The sequence below is a fragment of the Rhynchophorus ferrugineus genome, unplaced genomic scaffold (assembly GCF_030347505.1).
Source record: "Rhynchophorus ferrugineus isolate W39M unplaced genomic scaffold, kcgeb_rfMv2 rfM1, whole genome shotgun sequence".
NCBI lineage: Eukaryota > Metazoa > Arthropoda > Insecta > Coleoptera > Curculionidae > Rhynchophorus > Rhynchophorus ferrugineus.
Window position 1 is genome coordinate 69,640,725 of NW_027472580.1, and position 22,707 is coordinate 69,663,431.

At 31.7% G+C, this 22,707-nt stretch overlaps 1 protein-coding gene and 1 long non-coding RNA gene across 4 annotated transcripts in view; one reads left to right on the forward strand and one right to left on the reverse strand.

Moving 5' to 3' along the window:
* The window catches only part of Ypel (Yippee-like), a 229,224-nt gene that overhangs the window by 80,707 nt on the left and 125,810 nt on the right, over positions 1-22,707 (reverse strand). Inside the window, exon 1 of one of the 3 annotated variants that reach the window (XM_076393841.1) lies at positions 16,243-16,753. The exons of the other annotated variants lie outside the window; for them this stretch is intronic. Coding sequence (XP_076249956.1) covers positions 16,243-16,269 — 27 coding nt within the window. The 5' untranslated portion in view covers positions 16,270-16,753. Of the gene's footprint in view, positions 1-16,242; positions 16,754-22,707 lie in introns of those variants that run through there. 3 annotated transcript variants of the gene reach the window in all.
* LOC143199430 (uncharacterized) lies at positions 5,567-11,918 on the forward strand. Its single transcript, XR_013006422.1, has 2 exons — positions 5,567-10,391; positions 10,434-11,918. It is a non-coding gene; the product is annotated as an uncharacterized LOC143199430 (long non-coding RNA).

Genomic DNA, 22,707 nt, shown 5'->3' on the forward strand with positions numbered 1-22,707 from the left:
ATCACGCCAACTCTGAAAGCACACGGTATCTGCCAATAACAATTCCTTTCTGACCAATAGACAATAATAAGGGTTTTCCCGTGTACTAAATCAACTAGAAGTTAGACAACGACATCAAAAGGTGATTAAACAATGATCGACCAGAGAGACCAAAACATACCGTCATAAAGCTATAAAAGGGCAGATGTTATAATAACGGTATTTTGGGAAGCAGAACTAGTAATCATAAACAGTCTTTTATATCTAAAGACGTAACTGTATTAAGGTGTAACATATAGTGCTATGGTCTGTTAACACCAGATTAGAAGAACTTTCGGAGAATCGCAGTAGTATGGACTACACCTTACCATACCATCGCTGCGTTACCAAAATAAATGAAATAAGACACAATTTAGAGTATTCTAAACCAAATTATCTAAGATTTTAACATTATACTATTTTAATTATATGACGATTGGTATTTTTCCGTTATATCAACAATATACCAGGTATTTTACGTTTATAATTGCTCATAAGCAACAGTTTAATCTCTGGTACGGTCGTGAATAACATCTTAGTAATTCTGGTAACCAGGCTGAATATGTGGATCATCTGATACTTGGGATGGTCTTTAAGTTGCCCAGTAGTTATTTGGTAGGCTTAATGGATATCAGATTCGAAGATGGTTGGAACCCAGATTTTCGTTTTGGATTGAAATATTTACATTATAAGAGTTTCGTTTATGTTAGGATTAAATCGGCAGTGTTGCCTGTGCGGTCCGTTAAAATAAAATAACAGTTTATGTTTTAAAACCTACACGGTTTTTTTTTGAACATTAAAAAAATACATTTAACCAAAACTGAAATAACAATACTTTTTATGATACGACACTTAAAAAATATTGATAATAAATTCGTATTCGACTATTATTTATTAGAATTATCAGATGAAAACATCGGAATGATTTATAGTATTTATAGAAAATGTTTTAAAATAAACTTCTAGAATAATCCTGAATGCACATTGAAAAATACCACAAAAATTCAAATATAACGAGCTGGCATTACTCATTGGATATACTATAAAATAAAAAATTGGATATACTACTAAACGTAGCCACCGATTACTCCACGGCTGTCTACCACAGTTATGCCAAGCCCGCCAAAGGATCTTACTTTAGATTTCCATTTTCTTCTAATTTAACGACTATTTCCTCGATATTTTTATCATCCAGTAGGAGTTTTGCACACAATTATTAGAAATTATTGAAGTACAACCACAGTTTTTGTTTTATGTTTTTATTTGAGCGGATATGCCAATCAACAAAACTAAGAATTCTGCGTCAACATCCTCTGAATAGCGAGAAACAGTTCGGTGTGAAGTTCATGGGAGTTCATTTGGGAATTTCGAGCTTTAATTTTTTGATAAATAGAGCATATCATAGAGATCTTAAAAAATAATACCTTAAATGTTTTTTTTTTTGCTTTGAATGTCACAATGGTTCAATATAAAGAATACTGTAAGTCTTGATAATCCATGTCAAACATAGTAATAGTTTATCGCAATATTTTTTTTTAATATAAATATTGCTCCTTGTATTAGAACGTTATAAGTGATTTATGGCTTACAAAATAGTTCCTCCAAACCGAACTGCAAAAAAACAGATTCAGATAATCAAAAAAAAAAATGGAATTGTTGAACCTTCTTCACAACATTTTATAACTTAAGCGCAATTACAGTTGTTTAATTTTGAATAATTTAGAATCTCAATCTCAATTAAATGGAAAAAAAATCTCGGACAAAAAATTAAATTAATTCGTGAACATACTCGTGTGATTATTTTCTCATAACTTTCGACGTGGAGTAATAAGACCACAGTTTGTCGATTAACATAATTCTTTACATGGTGAAGATCTATTTTGCAGCATTGTGCTGACATAACGAATTCTAAAGTCGTCCAAAATTTGTTGTCAGAAATCATCGATGGTGTAATAACGATCTTATAAAGCAAGATCATCATGTAATATATCGTGAGATTGAGGCGTCCTTGAGGATTACTGTGACAAGTGTCAATAAGATAATGCATGATTAATTTAGCCATAACCAAAATGTTGAATTTTGCATAATCTGATAGATACTCAAAATTGCTCGTATTGATTTGTACAAGAATATATTGAATTGAAATATTATTCAAGGTGCATTATTTATATACCAGTGGTGTTAAATGAATAGTATACGACGACTTGTTTGCCAGAAATTTTTCCATAAAATCAAAGTTGAAGAACAGAAGAGGAGAATCATTCTCCTTTACGACATTAACACACGGGTTCATATTTATTGAGCAAAATTACAGATCCACAGTGCAGTCCCGACTTTCGACAGATTTTCGGCATATGAAGAAGTGGGTGCATGTTTGGGAAATATCTCTATCGAAAGGAAAAACGTGCTGTGAAAATTGTTTCTAAAGCATGAAAAAGTGTATGGATTTTCACGGGGAATAAGTTGAAAAACAATAAATTTAATTTCTGTAATCATTATTTGTTTAATTTCGTTATTGGACCAGCAACCCTCGTTAACATTGAACTAGGACTGGGAAAACTGATATGTTAATTGCACGAGTTAATATTGTTAGACTATTTTCTTTATTATTACGTAAAAACGACAAACGATACAAGTTAATGAGCTCTAGTTCTCCATTTTATTGTCTCTACTTTCGATATGGTTTTTTAAAGTTTATCACTGTTGATAGAGTATTTCATTTATGATGGTTAACGAAGAAGAGTCAATTGGTTAGCTTAGTGAAATTGTAGAATTTGAACATATTTGAGTTATTCTAAGTTCTGATATTGAAAGGAACGTATAAGATAACATTTTGATTAACTGTGAAATATGTGATATTAGGATGAGGAGAAACTACTTTCGGTTTATGCTAATAGGTGGCACTGAAGTCCCACATCTCTCTATATTACTTATTCAATGAAGCCATACTGTAACGTGTTTAAAAATAACAATCCATAGAACAATCTAACTATAAATGCAGCAATTTTCTTTATTAGTACGTAAAAAGCAAACGTATTCTATTTCGGACGCAAAGAATAAAATAAATCTATGGGGCAACTAATGCTGACAATTTAGTAGATATTGTATTGTTTTGTGTTATAAAATTAATGTAATTATATGTTAGGTCAAGAATGAAAATAATTATGAACTTATTTTAACATGATATATATCTATTACGACGACCTAATTGGCATCAGGAAAGATGCTGTGTAGATTCTCGCCATAAAATCGTCGACTGTGCTTATTTGGTAAATGTGAAAAAACTAATGACACAACGTGACCAAAGATAGACTCAATCTGGAAATGGAAGCGATAAAGATCGATTTATAACATGATTTAACGAACACCGACCTAGAATAAGTCGAATCGGATAAATGTTGTGAAAACCGATGGCTGAATTTAACAGTCAAGACGGACAGACCGACTAGCATTTAAAACATTTATAAACTGGGTATGTAGTGGACTTTTATTAGGAAAAATGCTCTTAGGGGGCTGCAATTGGCAAATAATTTTATTTTAGAACGGTTCTTTTACGGTTTACCGACTGAAATTTTAACGAACCCTTTTGGTAGTGGTCTTTCGGAATTCCTTGAACGAGATCGATAACAACTATAGCGTCGTATGCATTTTATATAAACAAACACCTACGAAGAACGTCAATCAATAAGTTCTGTTGAATTTGTAGGAGTGACTAATTAAATAAAAATTATCTAAAAAACACGAACAATATATGTTCAAACCGAAACGTTTAAAATAATATTTATACTGAAGTAAATAACAATAATGTTTGATAAAATATACAAATAACATATCACTCAATATCCTGTCTGACACATAGACTATCATTTAAACCATATGTGTCAAATTTTCATGTCGTTTTAATGAAACAATTTTTATATATTGGATAGAAGAGATATGCGTGAAAACGCGAAGTATCTATGTAAAAAACTGTTAAGAACCTAACCTTACTGTTAAAATCGTTAGCTATTCTCGATATAAAAATAGCACTTTTGCATTTAGTATTATTGAATATCAGTATATACAGGCGCTAATTATGAAACGATCAAAATTGAAGAAATCTGCTGCTGGAGCCCATCAGACACTCTTAGAAATGTGTGGTGATCCTGCTCCGTTATAACAGGTCAATTGAAAAGTCCGCATTTGAAGAAAAACAAAGTGCTGCTTCACCAAGACAATGCACCGTGTCACAAGTCAGTGAAAACGATGGCAAAAATCCATGAATTGGGCTTGGAATTGCTTCCTCATCCACCGTATTTTCCAGATCTCGCCCCAGCGACTATTTCCTCTACTTAGATCTCAAAAGAATGCTCGCTGGGAAGAAATTTTCGTCGAACGCAGAGGTGATTGCCGAAACTGAGTCCTATTATGAAGCAAAGGACAAATCGTAGTACAAAAATGGCATTGAAAAGTTGGAGGGTCGCTACAATCAGTGTATCACCCTTGAAGGGAATTATGTTGAATAAAAAAAACTAATTTTGCCAAAAAATGTGTTTTACTATGGTTGACCGGGGACTTTTCAATTGACCTGTTATACCAATTGTCGCTTTTGGCTTTAATAAGTGTTGATCTTAATGTCAACGTCGAAGACCGACCTTGAGAACCAAAAGGTTTAAAGACAATGTGCTGCACAAAAACCTAGTTCAAACTATCAAGCCATGGGTGCCAGGAGAGTCAGCCACATCGACACTGGGACCATATACACAGCAAGACATAAAGTTGTACGCCTCCGACGTGAATTGAACGACTTATTAAATCCCAAAAATACCAGCAATAGAGAGTAATAGATGCAAAATAACGCTCGGCCACAAGTTGTAAGAATCATGAAGAATACACTGTTACAGCTTGAATGAGAAGTTTTACCGCACCTGGTGTACTCACCTGATATAATACCTTCTGATTAACACTTGTTCAGATCGTTGGAGCATGTCATGGCTGGCGATAGTCGATTGATTATTGAGTCGCTGACAAACCAACACGGTTCTTTCGATACAGTATCGCTATGTTACCATAAAGATAGGAAAATGTAAAAAATGATGAAAAATATACTAGTTAATATACATTGCTTCGAATTGTCTCGATAAATGTGCTTATAAAGTGAAAAACAATTATGTAATATATTTATAAAATATTTAAAAAAAAATTAAACTGACTGGGTACGGGCAACAAATTATATTTGTTCATAATTTAATTGTGTGTATATGGCATAAAATTATATTGTTAGTTTTGTTCCTTGGGCTCGGCACCGCCTTCAAACTGATCAGTTGCTAGTAGATAAAATAATATTATAAAAAGATAAACAGGTATTAAGCTAAATAGTCTGTATATAGTAGAATATAAAATACGTATAGTAGATAGGTTAAATACATTTTTTTGTTTATTTCTATTTAGTTAATACAACGATTATTATGTACACATTTTACTTTAAAACGTTTTTTGTTTGATTATTTTTTACATTTTAATGAGTTCCTCATTTATTTTTGAAGTCGGTTCAATTGTTCCTTAAAAATATTTTATTTTTCTCTTTTTAGTGCTAGATATTTACTCAATAAATTACGCAGATGTTTTATTATGCATTACAATGGGTAGGCCAAGTAAGGGTGCAGCCCGTATAACGAAAAATAGGAATAAAGAAACAATGATTGAAAATAATGAACTTTTCAGACCCCGGGGCCCGCTACCTAGCCTAGGTGATTTGACAATTCTTCTAACCAAACTAGAACTACAACTAAAAGTCGTTGCTGCTGCCGGGAATCGAACCTGCAACCTCCGCTTGTGAGCTGAACACTCTAACCACTACACCATAGAGGCAGTTGCCCGCAATATTTCTACGGCTCCCGATATGATATGGTTTGTGCTTAAAAAGCAAACTGAATGGGTTTAGCACCGAACGACTTTGCTAAGCAAAGAATTAGTAAAAACTGAAGAATATAACGGCTCCTGTCCCTGCTTTCATCATCAGCTCACCTAAATAACTTAAAAGTAAACAATTAATTAGTTGTTTGTACGTCCCCATAATATTAAAAGAAATAATATCCACTAACTTTTAACCGTTGCGGAGTTGTGTCTTCCGCCACATCAGCTCAGCAATAACATTATACACAAATATATGATTTCGGACATAAAAATATGTGGAAACATTCTACTTGTCTTTGAAATTAGAGAGTTTCCTTAGATTTCCCCCGATTACACCATGAGATCCTGACTTGGTTCCAATGGAACCATATTGAAATTGCACTCTTTGGAAAAAATTTTGAAAATCGATCCACAACTGAGAGAGAAATCGGTGAACATTCATAAAAAAATACACAGTCGAATATACAACCACCTCCTTTTTTGAAGTCGGTTAAAAATAATGGATAACGGATGAATACAAGGAAAACATCATTAGTTAAGTCAAACACCCGCCGAATCCTCCAGATCTGCCTCCCCCAAATCATTCTACAAAAATGGCATTTAAAATTAAAAAAACTTATATAACTTGATACAACAATTGTGTCTGTTCTGCCTTTAGATTCCAAAGGTTTGTTGAGTTTAAACAATTATCTTCAAGTCTGCAGTGAATCAGCAAAAATTGTACTTAAGAAATTTCTAGCGGATGCTCGAGAACCAGGATTATTTGTATAAAACAAAAGGCCGGTACAACCTAAATTAAGACGATTCGCATTCTTGGAATTTCTTTACGTTGGCATGGATTGTAGGAAACGCAATTTTCCTCAGAATTACATATTTTATAATAACGGAGTAAAAACTGACGTTGTAATAGATATATGACGTGTAAAACGTCACGTATGCATTATTTTCTATCAAGGTGCAGGAATTAAAGTTATATTATTGCCAACTTTACAGATAAAAATGTATGAAAATACTTATTAACATATCAAGATAAATACATTTTTCAAAACGGTCCAACAAAATGTATCTCAATTACTTACCTGTATTAAATAAAGTAATATAATATATTTAATGAATTTATTGCCTTAGTATTATATTGACAAAGATATATTAAACATTGATATTATTGTCCATACACGGTCATTATTATTAATATTAATTAATTTCAAAATATCAATATTGAATCAATATAATTATAAAACTTGAGTTAAAAAACATTTCCTTAAATATAATTAGGAATTTGTTGATTTAACATTTGCGATTTTTTTTATTGATTTTCTTCTTCTTCGAGTACTTTCAATGAATGGAATTTTTTAAATATATTTTTTTAGAGTAAGTTATATGGCTCGGTGGATGGAGGTAAAACGAAATGAAACAGTGGTGTTTACATTATGTGACCGTTATTTATTGGAAAGATAAAAAATATAGAAAATACCAAATAGATAAAACGGATGGCAGCGGTGTTACCTGGAGACGAGGCTTGGGCAGTCGATGGTGGCACGTCTAAACCAAACCGAACGTCTCGGGGTTGCCAGCTATTCGCTATCGGGTTCTAGTAGACGCTACTGGCACTCCGCCCGTGATCAACATCTGGGATTATATTTCTGGGTATTTTGTAGACCGTTATTTCATTATGTAAAATTCGACATCATGCCTCAAGGTCGCTACATCTTAAAGTTTCCTTTTACCAACTATGGGTTTATCTCTACTGGACCTACAGTTTAACGTGGGCTCCGAACCACGGTTCTCAGCATCAAGCCTACCGACTGGCGAGTGATCAACTTTAGAAATCATCCCAGAAGACATCCGGTCTTACTCAGCCTGGTTACTGGCGTGACTGAACCCGCGGATATTGAAACAGAAGGAGAACCATCCTATCGCCTTTACCACTGCGCCACCAAGGCGGCCCCATTCATTTTGATTTTTGCTGAATATTATTTAATATTTAATAATGATAAGAACCAATTAGTAAAAAAAAAACGCTAGTGGTGACGGAAGTGGACATTTATATAGTTTGAGGGTTAATAGAAACTTATTTCCATGACAATATGGTTAGATGACATTGCATATTTTAAGAAATTAATATAAATTGTGGTTGTCTGTTTTCTGAAATTCTGTATTCTGAAAAGTAATGATTTCTCTGAAATTGAATTGTGATTGTTCTGATATATTTATGGTTCTTCACAATAACACTTATTAGCAAAAAGGTGAAGAACCATCCGTATAGCTCATAATAAATAAATAATGGCATCAAGATAGAAATATGTCATGGATTCAACATAATTAACCGATTAATAATCAACTCAAGGTGTCAAGCTATCATAATGAAGACAGCTTATTCTGGATGATGAAATTAAGATGGAAAATCATGATGAAAAACAAATGTGGATAAGAAACAAATCTAAATTTGTCGCTTGCTGAGCTAGAAGAATGGCTTCCTTTATTTATTAAAAAAAAATATATGTGACACAGAGTAATGTATACAAAAAATATACAAGAAAAATATCAATATTTTGTCAATATAAGTTAACAAAAGTAAACGATTTATTTACTAACTATTAAGGAATCTTAACTTAGTAAGAAAGAACAGCTAAAAATTAACATACATTATGCTGAATTTTGCAATTTTAGAATTTGAATTGATTCTAAAAACTTGAATAACTTGATTAACTACTATATAAAAATTTGGGAAAAAAGTAATGTCGGTTTTTCTCAATACAAGAGTTTAAAGTGGCATATCTTTAGTGATATATATTCAATGAATGAATGTATTTATTCGTCGAAAATTATGTGGTATTTATGGTGGTGAATGATTAAGTTAACTCATCTGTTTTCGTTTTAAAAAATTCGATATTAAAGGTAAATCTTGCCCTGTTATTTAATCGTTGAAATGGTTGATGAACTTGTTTAACAGTGACAAATTAAGTTGACACTGATTTCATTTCTGACTCGCTGCTGTAAAACAACGGTGTTAATGACTAGATAGCGAATGATAAGAAGAGAAGTTCTGTTCAAATCTGGCCAAATCATTAGTTCGAAGAAGAGAAGTGCATTTTGTAGAAGAAAGTTTGGTCCGTCGTGTAGTTTTGTCTTACATTAAGACAACGCTAGACATAGGCCGTTACAATTTTAACAAATATTATATATACGCACATATTTTTGTTTCAAATTTTACTACTTTTACTACTACTTATTTTACTTTTATCACGATACTATATCCAAATTTCTGTTCCATTACATTAATTTGTCTAATATGCAAAAATTCATTCTCAACCATTTAATTCATAACCTTTTGACTGTATGGCTCAGTTAAAAGCAAAATTAACGAAACTATAGCAATGTTTATCAGTAAAAAATTACAGTCGTAAATTATGATCAATGACATTTTGATAAATTTAACATCAATTTAAAAACATTTACATTTATTATTATCTATATAGATTAATGTTATCGGCGAAGGAAATGAATGGATTCGGTTCTAAACTAAATTGCATCAAGTTGAATTGATTTTTAATTTTAATTGGAGATAACTACACTACACACAACATATTCGATGTTATTGTCTTAACAAAACAAGTAAAATTATTATTAATTGTGTATGATAACGAAATTATCAAATCATGTTAATTTTGATTAATATATTACATTGTTATCATCTAAAGATGTGGTTAAAATGTCTAATATATCAACAACCTACGAAATAAATCAATGAAAAATAAATAGATCCTGTATATCATTGAAATTTGGGAATACCGAAAGCCTTGAAACCTTCAATGAGTCGGGGACGAGTGGAATGAGTATAGTACCAAGTATACCACTACAGGTTACCAAAGGCGACGGAATAATTAGGTGAAGTTCACTATTTTATATTCGAGGTTTACTCGAGATATTTCTCCACTCTTCGTCTCTCGGATAATATATGTATTACCAAGCTGGCCGATATTTTAGGCCAATAACTCATTCGGCTCTTCGTAGCCTTATTCTATCACAGCCGACACTACCCCCTCGTGCTCTAACTCCAAATTGTCTCGACCTGCTCCGGCGAGCGATTAACTCATGTACCGCAAGCTGCATGGTGTGATAACGACGCCACGTCCTTGCCTGGCCCTTGTGCCTCTTAACGGTGTTACCGGTTACGGTTATCCTTACTAACAGTAAGAAGTATCAGAATCATTGGATCAGCTGATAGGGTAGCCCAGAGGCAATCTCCACATAACCAGTCCAACTCGCTTATTCCTGCGGGTCTTCCCGACCAGGTATCCGTAACAGCATTCCGCTACCCGGTTCCAGGCCAAAAAAAAAATTAGGTGTTTACATGTATTTTGATTAACCATATCTATCGGTGAAAATGCGAAATATCGATGTAAACAACCCAACCCAACTGTTAAATTCGGTTTTGACATTTCTCTACAAAATAATTTTCCATTTATTAATATTAAGTATTTATAGCTCTATGGAAACCTAAAAATTGCAATTTCGAGTCATCGTTATATGTGCTAATTAATTTAAATAAATTTATCAAAAGCCCATCAAAGACTTTTAGAAACGTATGGTAAAACCGCTCGGTCATATCCCAATTGTCCATTTTGGTCTTGAGGTCGATGGCAAAGAACGATTTAGAGGATTAAAAAAGTTCGTAGACAATGGTGGAACATTTGTACGACAAAAACTCAACAAAATTTCAGATAGCTTAGTAGTTTGAGTCAACTGTTTTCGAATGTTAACATGCGATTGTAAAGATTTAAAAAGAAGGAAAATGGAACCTAAAGAGGCCAAAAAAGAAGACAGGTGAAAAGTGTGTCTACCGACAATCCTAAGAACTAAAAATAATGGGTTGGACCTAGAGAACTATCTTCACATGGAACCGAAATATTCATTGCCACAAAGTTTTGCTGTGCATATGGTGCGATCAGCAAGGTGTAGAGTACGAGCTACTAAAACCGAACAAAATTATTAAAATAAATGTCTACCAATGCTAATTAATTAAATTTAACGACTTAGTGTTGCAAAAATAACAATAAATAGCGAGTAACAAACGCAATGTCATCTACAGTATGAAAATCGGCCACACGAAGGAAGAGTTGCAGTAGAATTTGAAAATGTCAATGGACTAATTAATATCATATAAGAATACTGTAACTTTTTATTTTAGAATTTATAAATATCAACACTTAATTTTTAAGGCCCTTCTTGATAGGTTAATTTTAGTATTGAAGGATATTGTTGAGTTTATTATGCAAAAGAGGTATATGAGATATAAAATACTCATTATTATAGTATTTGTTAAGTTAGCTACGAATTTAAAATATTTTAACTCCGTTGGTTTAACAAATTTTCGATATTCTTGATCCTTTTGGAAAGCTCGATATTTTTCTTAGTCTGAAGGTAAACAATATTCGGTAAGATAATGTAAGGTAAGTAACATGTTCTAAAGCCAATAAGCTAGTTAGTAGTTTAGTAATATATTTATATCTTCTAAATTATATAACAAAGTAATATTTTGTTAAAAAATATTTTAAATATTTGAGAATCAAAAAGGCACACCAAAAAGAAACGGTTTTAGTTAACTAATAAATTCTTAGTTTTTCTTGGTGTATTATTATAATGTACACTTGATGACGACTTGATGATGAATACACAAAATAAATGATTTCGATATCCTAGTGTTATTTACATAGAAGTGACGCCAAATAATAACGGCGAGCATTTTGAAGCATATTTAATACTCAAAAAATAAAATTATTTCTTCACTGAAAACGTTTATTTTCTGTAGAAATAAAATATTTTCTGAAAATAGCATATAGATTAGAATATTATGGAACAGTTTTTCAAAATTAATTGACGTTTTTGACGTTGACGAGAAAAACAGTGGGTAGAGAGTAGTTCGCCTTTATAGTTTTGTCGATATATAGACGATAAAAGACGAGAAGTAGTCGTATAATTAGACATCTATTAATGCATTTATTTAATCATATTTATAAATCCATATCCATCCATTCTCCTAGAAAAAAAAGAAAAAGCCCATAAAACGTATATATAAATTATGATTAAGGGAAATAAAAGATATACTTGCGATCCTGTGATAAGAAGGAGTCAAAGCACTTTATCATCATGTAAACAAATCCAATGAAAAAGTATCAAAAGACAAATTGGTCGGTGTCGTTGACACCAGCCGAAAATAAGATAACGCAAATATGTAAGGACGTAGACTATATAGTCTATTCAAAGTTTTTTAGTAGTGCGTCGTGGATATTTGTGACGTCGAAACATTACAATGTTGCCGCATCAACTCTAAGTTTTAATTCAGTTTGGCTTTGATATACAAAAAATTCTAATCTAAATAAAATAATTGAACAAAAATGTTACCAAATATAATTTATTTTAACATTATACTATATCTAAAAACTACAGTTAATTATACAGCCGCAATAATTCATAAGTAGAAGTTAAAACCTCTTATCACTATTGCTTTCAATAATTTTGCAGACATCTGACAGCTGGTTGCCGTCCGGTTGTCAGATGTACGCTAAATTATTCAAAATATTAGTTATAGTATTACAGGTAATAAACCGGCAAACATTATTTTAGCCCTTTATTTTGATAAATTTTAAGTCGCCGTGTAATATATCATATTACTTTGTTTGAAAATGCCGAAAACAATAGATATTCAGGGTCACAAATTGATTGCGGCTTTAATAGGTTACTTCGAAAAGGAACGAGATAACGGAGGCTCCCTTTTGCCGGTAAATTCCGTTAGAGAGGCAATTATTGATGATATTAAACAATATAAGTCCATATACAATTTTATTGAAAATGTTTTTTAGCGGGTTGCTGTCGAGCTAAATATTACTGTGGGTAATGTGAATAACATCGCTTACAAAATGAAGAATAATACGTTAGATTCACCCAAGAAAACCCGTCTACATACAAAGTGGGTGACGAATCTTGACCATCTTGATATTGTCTTTATTCGAGACCAAATATACGAAATATAAGAACAGTAAGTACACAAACTATTTTATCGATATAAACATAATTTAATAAAATTATTTTAGAGAAAATTGTCTCTCTGGAAAGTATATATAAAAGAATTAGGGACATGTAGCTTTTTGAGGGATGTAAGACATCCTTTCATACACTCTTACATGGCATAGGGTTCAAATGGTGTAAAGATAGCCCTGGGAGAGGTTTAATGGAATTTCCAGACATTACCTTAAATATAATTCAATTAAAGGCATAATATCTTATATTATTAGAAATTTGAATATTTCAAAATGGTTCATTGTGGCACTCTTAGCAAGACAGTAACAAAAAAAGTGTAAAGACAATAAAAATTGATGGAAAAAGGTAAAAGTTACAAAATACATTCAATTGGGTTTGGATGAACTCGATAAGACATACAAAGGAAGTAATTGATAAATGGTGGAATCATGAACATGTTTAAGACAGATTAGAAATTAACAGTTTAGTGATTGAATTGGACAGTGAGTCGTAAAGTGAAAGTGACTGAAGCAACTTTCAGAATATGCGATAATGCTGTGCAATGCTGGATATTCCTGAGACAAAGTGATGAGAGTGGAAACAACTAAAGGTATGCACATAATTAATTGAATTTAACTATAGAAAATGGTATTGTAGGGCGTGAAAGATATCTGTGTACAGATATGATTGTAATTGTTTAAAATTAAACATAAGCATTATGTTAGAACGTATGAGGAGAGAATGAATACTAACTGTTTTGTAGATATGGTAAATGCATTAGACAAAATTCAGTGCCGAGTAAATCATCGAAGGAAACAAGAACTAAACCTAAAAAATAAATATGCTCTCGAATGGAAGTAAAATACGTTTCTCAGATATATAATTGTTAATTAGGTGTTTAGGCCTCCAGGGTGATAACACTACATAAAAAAACGCGCCTAGAAACTCCACCTCATGGATGTTATGGAAAAGAGTTAAATGTAAACAAAACAAATCTAACCTGCGAACTATTATACCTGTGTTCTTAATTGTAGTTTTAAGTCCTTCGATAATATATGTACTAGATGTACTATAACGTTAAAATAAATTATATTTGATAACATTTTTGTTCAATTATTTTATTTAGATTAGATTTTTCTTGTATCTCAAAGCCAAACTGAACTAAAACTCAGAGTTGATGCGGCAACATTATAATGTTTCGACGTCACAAATATCCTCGACGCATTACTAAAAAGACTTTGAATATACTATACATCCAACTATAACGAGTTCTAATTGGAAGGAAGACATTGTAAAAAATAAATTAGATTTTATCTGTTACAAAAATTAAAATAAATAATTTATGTAAACCACTATAAAAAATAAATTACGAAAATACGACGAAAATTAATAAAAACGTATCACAAAATTTCTATGTATATTTAGTAATCAATTATGTATCAGGATCCTTATAAATATGCAACATGTAGTGCTACAAATATTCTGCGCAATTCAATTGTATAAATAGATTAGATCAGCTGTTGAGTATTTTGGGAATTAACAAAATTTACTTCGGAAACTGATTCATTCCGAGAATCAGGTTGTTGCACCTGAACTATATCAAATTTGATTATATCTTATTAGATTAAAATGTTTACATTGTTACGTTGAATTAGTTGTCGCTATTTTTATTTTTTAAATTAGAAACAAAATAAGCTTATCATATTTACATTTTTCAACGATACTTGATTAAAAAATTTTAAAAATCTTTTCTTATTGTTTAAGCAACAAGTTCATAAGCGGAAAGACGTTATTCGACAGGTTTCTCGTTTTCAATTTATATAGCAACCATATGCATTTTTTGTCGGAACATATTCATTGTACGTCAATGTACCTCAGCTATAAATTTTACAAATATTAGAGCAAAATCCCTGTCAAATTATTTGTTACGAAATATAAACACTATAAGAAAAAAATGGCGATTCCTCCAGGAAATGATACTGATTTTCAAGCTTGCGTTTTGCAAAAGAAATCCAGTTTACCTCAAATACATAATCTAATTATTTTCCTTTATTTATGTTACAAGAAAATGCTTATTGCATATACTGCAAAACTTAATATAAAATGTATTAAACTGAACGACTCCGAACTTAATTTTTAAAGCTATACTAAACTTAACAATTTTCATACATTTTGAGGATGAACTTGGTTTATAATTTAATTGCGGTTCAAGTTTGATCTTAATAACAAATCATGTAATATAAATTGACAACAATGTTGAATTCTTTGATAAAAGAATATTATTATCACTGTTATCATAGTATCATTCTTCAAAAACTACTACTAAGCGATGAAATTTACTGTATCCGGAAACATTAAACTATTTTTTTTGTCCTTAAGATTATTGTGAATAGAATTTGGTAAACTCTTTGGTGTTTACTTTTTACCAATTACTGACCATAATTTCCACTATGTTTTATTATTACAATATTTTTCAGTGTGTAACCATTTTAATATAAGATATATTTTTATTTTAACATTATTAACATACAATTCTCAATAACATATTATAAATTAAAACATTCGGAAAATCTAATTTCTTCAAATAAAATTTGTCAAATTTCTAGTCACGTATTTCAAATAAGGTACGTCGCTTATTATAACAGATGATTTCCTGTACTTTTACTTCCATGGATTTTGTATAAATTGTCGATTGGGTAAAACGATCATAGAAAAAAAATTGACAATTTAAAATTAGTATAATTAAAATATATAGAACTAAATGACACTATTAACAAAAATTAATTATTATTTAATTACAAGCTAAATGCTGTTTATTCTGTATATATTATAATTAATTATTTTAACATATTTAATATATTAATATTAGCTAGTAATTGAATACATTTTTATATTGATTTTCCTAATTAACTGATAATTTTTCACTGATAATTCCAGCTGCTTTTCATATTGAATATTTATAATCGTTTAATATATTAAAATATTAATATTTAACTATTCAAACATATTTTCACTACATTAATTTAACAATTTACTTAATTAATTATAAAGTGAATACTAGGTATATAAAATTAGTAAATATGGACATTTAATTACTAAAATTCAACATATAAAACTATTAATTAAGTTAAATTTACACATTATTAAAGAAAACTTGTAAATACGCCACTTGTAATATCAGCTGATTTCCTAGTTTTACGTGTTTTGAAATGTCGGTCAAAAAGCGTCGTACATAACACAGACGCAAAATCAAACGACCCCAGAAAAACAAAAATACGACGTGCACAAAAAAAAGTTAATAATACTTACAGAAACAGTTGATGTTTCGATCAACATCAACCAAACAAGGATCCACAAACCAGGCGATGTTTCGTTTTGACACACACAATTCGTGATAAGCCCTTTACCGCGTCACGCAAAAGTACCATAAGCCGTCAGGAAAATAAAATTAGTAAATAAATAAACAAAGAAAAATCCGTTCTAAAATAAAACTCTGGGTAACGCAGACGAAAGTTTCCGTCGTAACAAACAAAAAACTTTTCAAAAGCACGAGAGAGAGCACGGCGCGCTCGCTACAGGAAAGAAACGACAACTGAACTCGGCTACCAAGGCCAACTTTATTTTATTTACATTTTATCTCCAGTTCATTTACGGGACTGGCTAAAATACACAAATTAAATGGCGTTCTATTTCGCATTGAGGTGTATTGTTGCGATGATTGAGAAAGAGCTTGTCGATACGCGGCTTATAAGAACGATGATTTTTCGCAACAGTTTTTCTTTGTTTGGACGATTGTTCATCGTTCTATTGTTCGCACGTACAAGTTGTGAATGTCTGTTTATTGTAGCTGGTTTTGACTGAATATATCTAAATACAATGAAGATAAAAAGTTTAAATTAATGTTTATTGGCTTCGTAAAAATACATGAAGAGGTCTGGTATTAGATCATTGCTAAGCAACATATTTTGATAGCTAAAGGAAATATTCTTAAATAATATAGCCACAAAAATGTATCAAGTAGGGACGCGGAAAAAATATCGATATTTTTGTTAGCCGATATTTCAAAAAAAATTAATGATATTTTTTAAACTTTATAAAAACCTAATTATTTTTAATAGGTTTATTAAAAATATCGCTACTTTTTAAAATATGTTATTTACAGAATATCCATATTTTTAGCGCCAATATATCAATATTTTTCCTGGTTGTAGCAGAAAAAAATTCGATATTTTTTTCCGATATATCGATATTTTACAAAAAAATCTCGATATATCGATATTTGTTCAATATATTGATTAAATTTTATTATAGTGTTGAATCGTTTGTCCTTGAAGAAAAAACCATACGTCGAGCTATATTATAACTTCTTCGAAATTGGTAAAGGACTGCTCTGCAAGCGCCTGCCCCATGGATGAGAAAAGTTGATATTCGGATGGGGCAAGGTCTGGAGAGTATGGCGGGTGCGATAATTTGTCTTATCCAAGTGCTTTCAACGCTTCCTTGACCAGTTCTGCTATGCGGTTATGGACGTGATTCTGCTGTCAAATCACATGCACCGTACACCGCCTCTCCAGGCCTACTCTGGACATTTTTCGATCAATGCACGGTTTAGATTGATTATTTGTCAGTAGCGATCACTATAAACTGTTTCACGAGGTTTCAACAGTTCGTAAGACACCAGGCCACTCTGGTCCTACCAAACACAGGGCATTATCTTGCGACCAAAACGATTTGACTATGGAGTCGATCCGTCGGCTTCGCCCAGTAATAACCGCAAAAAACATTGCGTTTAGGGTTTTCAAAATAAATCCATTTTTCACTCGTCACTATTCAATGCAGAAATTACTTCCGATCACAACTTTGAAGCAGCATTTCACAAAGGATTTTTCGGTAATCCATTTGTCGTTCAATTGATATGGCACCCATCTTCCCATATCAGTCGCTAATCGTTTCTTGAGTCACATTTAACGCTTTTTTCGAGTTTATTTTTGAGTTTGGGTTGGGTCTTTATCCAATCATTCTTGCAGTTTCGAATCTTCAAACTATTTCAAAATCGCCATTTGGAATTTTCGAAATCACGCCTCACATGTTTTTAAGATTAGAACATGCTCATCGTATTTCTTTTGATTAAATAATAAAAGTAATGCGTGCTGCAAATGCATGTTTTCCGGTAAAAAACTTAACATTTTCAAAGTGGTATAAATCTAAAACGTTGTTACGTTCGCAAAATATGACATGCATAGCTTTGAAGCTTCATATCAGTGGAACAAAATGACATTTGTGTCAAATCATAACGTTGCATACTTAAGCCTGGCGACACCTGTTGAAAAACCTGGTTAAAAAACTGGTAGTTTTTGGTGCTTGGACTTAAGAAAGTTCAATATTTTAATATTATTACAAAAAATCATTAAATTACACTGATTAAAGGAATGTGATATTAAATTTAAAAATCAAACGCAATTATTACAAAGACATGAAAATAGTCATAGTCTTCATATTTTGTACAAATGCTATTTTATATAACATATTATTTTTCTGCCTGGACTGTACTAATATATAAACAAATATCGTTTTTATTATGATTAAAGATACTAATTAAATTAATATTCGTTAATTTCGTAAAAATGCTTGAAAAACTATGTCAATAGTAAATTACTAAATAAGAATTTTCTAATGGAAACGTTAATAATGTAGTCAGGAAAAACGTGTTAATGATTCATCGTTTAGTGGAGTGAATAAACGATAAATTTATGTTTGTTATAAAATAAATGTTTTTAATTACTATTACTTAAAAATAGTTTGGTATTTCGAAATAAAAAAACATGTAATTGTAAATTACCATAAGTAATTACAATTATAAATCAAACCGCTTATCACAATAAAATTAGGGCAAGCTTGATAGCAGCAGGAGGTATTTCTGCGATAGTCGTGGGCTCGAATCCCGCAGGGTATGAATGTGCTTTATGTTTCTCATTGTAATTGTAAAGGTATTAAGGCAACAGTATAGTCCGACAAGAAATAGCCGTCTCGTTTATGCCACTAACCGGATATCTTCTGGAATGGTCTCTAGGTTGGTCACTGTCCATTGGGTAGATTTAATGCCGAGAACTGTGTTTCTAATCATACGCTATATAGCAGATCCAGTTCAGATAAACCGTAGTTGGTAAAAAAAAGGAGACTTCAAAATATATTTAAAAAAAACAATAAAATTAACAGTATTTTAGAAAACTGAAAATAGATGTTAGACAAAAAGCAGAGCAGATCAGACTCAAAATCAAGCAACTTAATCGGAAGACACCCTTAACTTGATTTAAAATCAAAGAGATTGGTTTATCAATATTAATCAGAAAACCAATTTGAACCTATGTGCCAAACAAATTTCTACGATTAATTACCAATGCCTATCGCGACGTAACCAACGAAGAACTACACGATTATCTCAAAATCAATGTCATCATATCATTCACGAATATTTGGGTATGAGAAAGCTCTGTGTAAAGTCGCGCGAGCTCACTTTTGACTATAAACAATGACGAGTTGATAATTCGGAGTAGTGTTTGAAGATGATTAAGCGTAATAAACCCGAGTTTTTGAGTCAATATGTGACAATGGATGAAACATGGCTCCATCATTTTACTCCGAAGTCCAATCGACAGTCATCCGAGTAGCCTGCACACGATGAACCCGCTCCAAAGCGTGGGAAAACGTAACAGTCAGCTGGCAAGGTTATGGCGTATTTGGGATGCGCATGGAATAATTTTCATTAACAAGCTTGAAAAAGGAAGGACCATCAAGTTTGAACGACGAAATCGCCGAAAAACGGCCGCATTTGAAAAAATGCACCGTGTCAAAAATCCATGAATTGGGCTTCGAATTGCTTCCTTATTCACCGTATTCTCCAAATCTCGCCCCCAGCGACTATTTCCTGTTCTCATATCTCAAAAGAATGCTCGCTGGGAAGAAATTTTCGTCGAATGAAGAGGTGATCGACGAAACTGAGGCCTATTTTGAAGCAAAGGACAAATCGTACTACAAAAATGGTATCGAAAAGTTGGAGGGTGGCCTTCTGTGTTGCCCTTGAAGGGAATTATGTTGAATAAAAAAAACTAATTTTGTCAAAAAAATGTGTTTTACTATGGTAGGCCGGGGACTTTTCAATTAACCTGTTATATAATATTCGATAGATTCAATATATATAGTGGTTTGTCGCTAAATAATCTTTTATTGAAATATTTAATAAAATCCATTGAAAACTAATCATTTTTGTTTGAAATGTTATCAAGTTAGAGTTGTAGCAATAAAAACCACCACGAGTTCTCAGTACAAATGCTGCTGAGATTTTTCAAGAACTACGTTATTCCATTGTTAATATCAACAATTATATAGACTTAGGGATATTGTATGCACAGATTATAAGGGAAATCCGTACAAAAAGCGTTATGAACGAATCCCAACAAAAATCAAGATGCAAGATGTTCTGCGAAGAAGATTGTATTATATTTTATTATTTATATGGAACATATAAGCCAGAAATACAAAGGCGTATTATCGGCATTAGCCTATTTTCGTTAGGTTGCAACTTACAGTATTGGATAATATCCATCTTTATTTCCCTTTTTCTACCTTTCGTTTAATAATATTATTCTCCCTTATAGATCACTTGAAATAATAATACTTCTGATTCAATTAGTAGGATCTCATAGGATTTTGACCATATCAGTTAATAAATATCTATGAAGACGTTCGATTCGGTTTCTTATCATTTTTTTTTATCAATTATTCATAGTGCGTCCATGGAATTTTAGTTAATAGTGATGGATGCAATGCATTTTAATACCTCCTTAACTGCAAATAGTTCGCAAAATAATTCATCATTTAGTGCCTTGGATTCATGGATAAGTATTGGAAAAGTAAAGTAAAGGAAAGATTGTTACAATAACAATGTTAAGTTTATGATAATACTGAGATAGTAGTAATGTAGTAATAATCATTAGACATAGGCAATTAAAAATTGTTACAAACTATTATTTTACTTGGGTTCAAACATTATATTAATTTACAATGTTTTTCGAAACACGTTTTTCACTAATACAAATTAAAACATATTTCTAAGTATGTTTTGAATTATACCTGATATTCTAGGTTCGGTTATTTTGGTGACTCAGGAGCCCAACCATGACTTTTCCGTATACCTGTCTCGGTCCCTACGGGGAAACAATAATACAATTCGAAGAAGGTAGAGGATAGAAATATGACAAATTACTTTTCAGTTACGGTTATATGGCGTTGAAAAAAGGTACCTATTAAGCAGTAAATAATTGAGGACGAAATTCTGTATACAGTTAATTTTGTCATTGATTATACATAAGGTGAAGAAGACACATTTGCATCTATATACTAAATAAACTGTATAAAGACGGTATTTTCGTTTAGTACGTTCGTTTTAACTTTCAACATGAATAATAAAGATAAAAATACAAGATAGAATAATATTATTTCTAGGGAGTTTAGGTAAGCGTACACATTAAAAAACTTATCGTCGTCGTCTGACGTTAGAAAATATATACTAGATAGTTCAATATTTTTGTCGATCGACAGAAAAAAACTTCTTCTGGTGATCTTTTAACTTGTGACTTTTCGATTTTTTACGATTAAATATCACTAAGGATTTTTTAGAAATATTTTAAGTCTCCTTTTTACCAACGAGGGCTTAACTGGACTGGACCTACAGCTTAACGTGGGCTTCGAACCACGGTCCTAGGTATTAAGCCTACCGACTGGAATGACTCCCTCACAGAAGACATTACCCAGCCAGTTACTGACGTGACTGGGATGGTTATTGCTTGTTGGATTTTCCACTGTTGCCTAAAGACATTCACAACTACAACCACAAGTCGGCTTGGTGGTGCAGTGGTAAAGGCGATAGGACGGTCCTTCTGCTGTTGCGATAGCCGCGGGTTTGAATCCTACTGGGGCATGGTCTTAATTTTATGTTTGTGAATTGTAGCAATCTTTAGATTCTGTAGCTCGACAGCAGTATCAGTTTCATGAAATAAAATTATACTTCAGGGAACATTGCGTTAGGCAGATCAGATCAGACTCAAAATCAAACTTATTATCAGTTAGCTGTAAAGCCTATTTGGACTTACGGGGTTCAAATATGGGATTGCACTGAAATATCAAACCGAGTTATAATTCAATGATGCTAAAACAAAATTAGTTGATGAATTACCAATACTTATCGCTACGTAACCAACGAAGAACTACACGCTAACATCTAAATTCGCTTTAAAGCATGAAGTAACATAAAATTACCAAAATACAAGAATGCAGAAACAGGAAATACAGCTACTGGACAACACGCAGGAAACTAGAAGACTGAAGCTAACCAAACCAACCACTACTTGTATAGCGTATACGTGTATACGTGTTTGATCTTAACGTTAGTCTAAGTAGTCTGATTTTATTGTAATTTAAGAAACACAAGCTGATGTATTTACCACACACTAGTCCTATTTGAATATTGATGCAACAACTGAGCAATAGTGATATATTAATGTTATAAATTAAGAATGTACTAATCATATCTAATTGAAGATGTAATTCATTAAAAAAATATTTTTCAGAAAACAACTGAACCGGCTTTAAAAAATAAATAAGGAACTCACTAAAACGTAATCAAGCAACACATTAGATTTGCTTTGTTAGTAATGTAATTTTGTGCATTGAAGTTGGTTAAATTTTTTAGTTAAAAATATTATATAATTCTCGTAT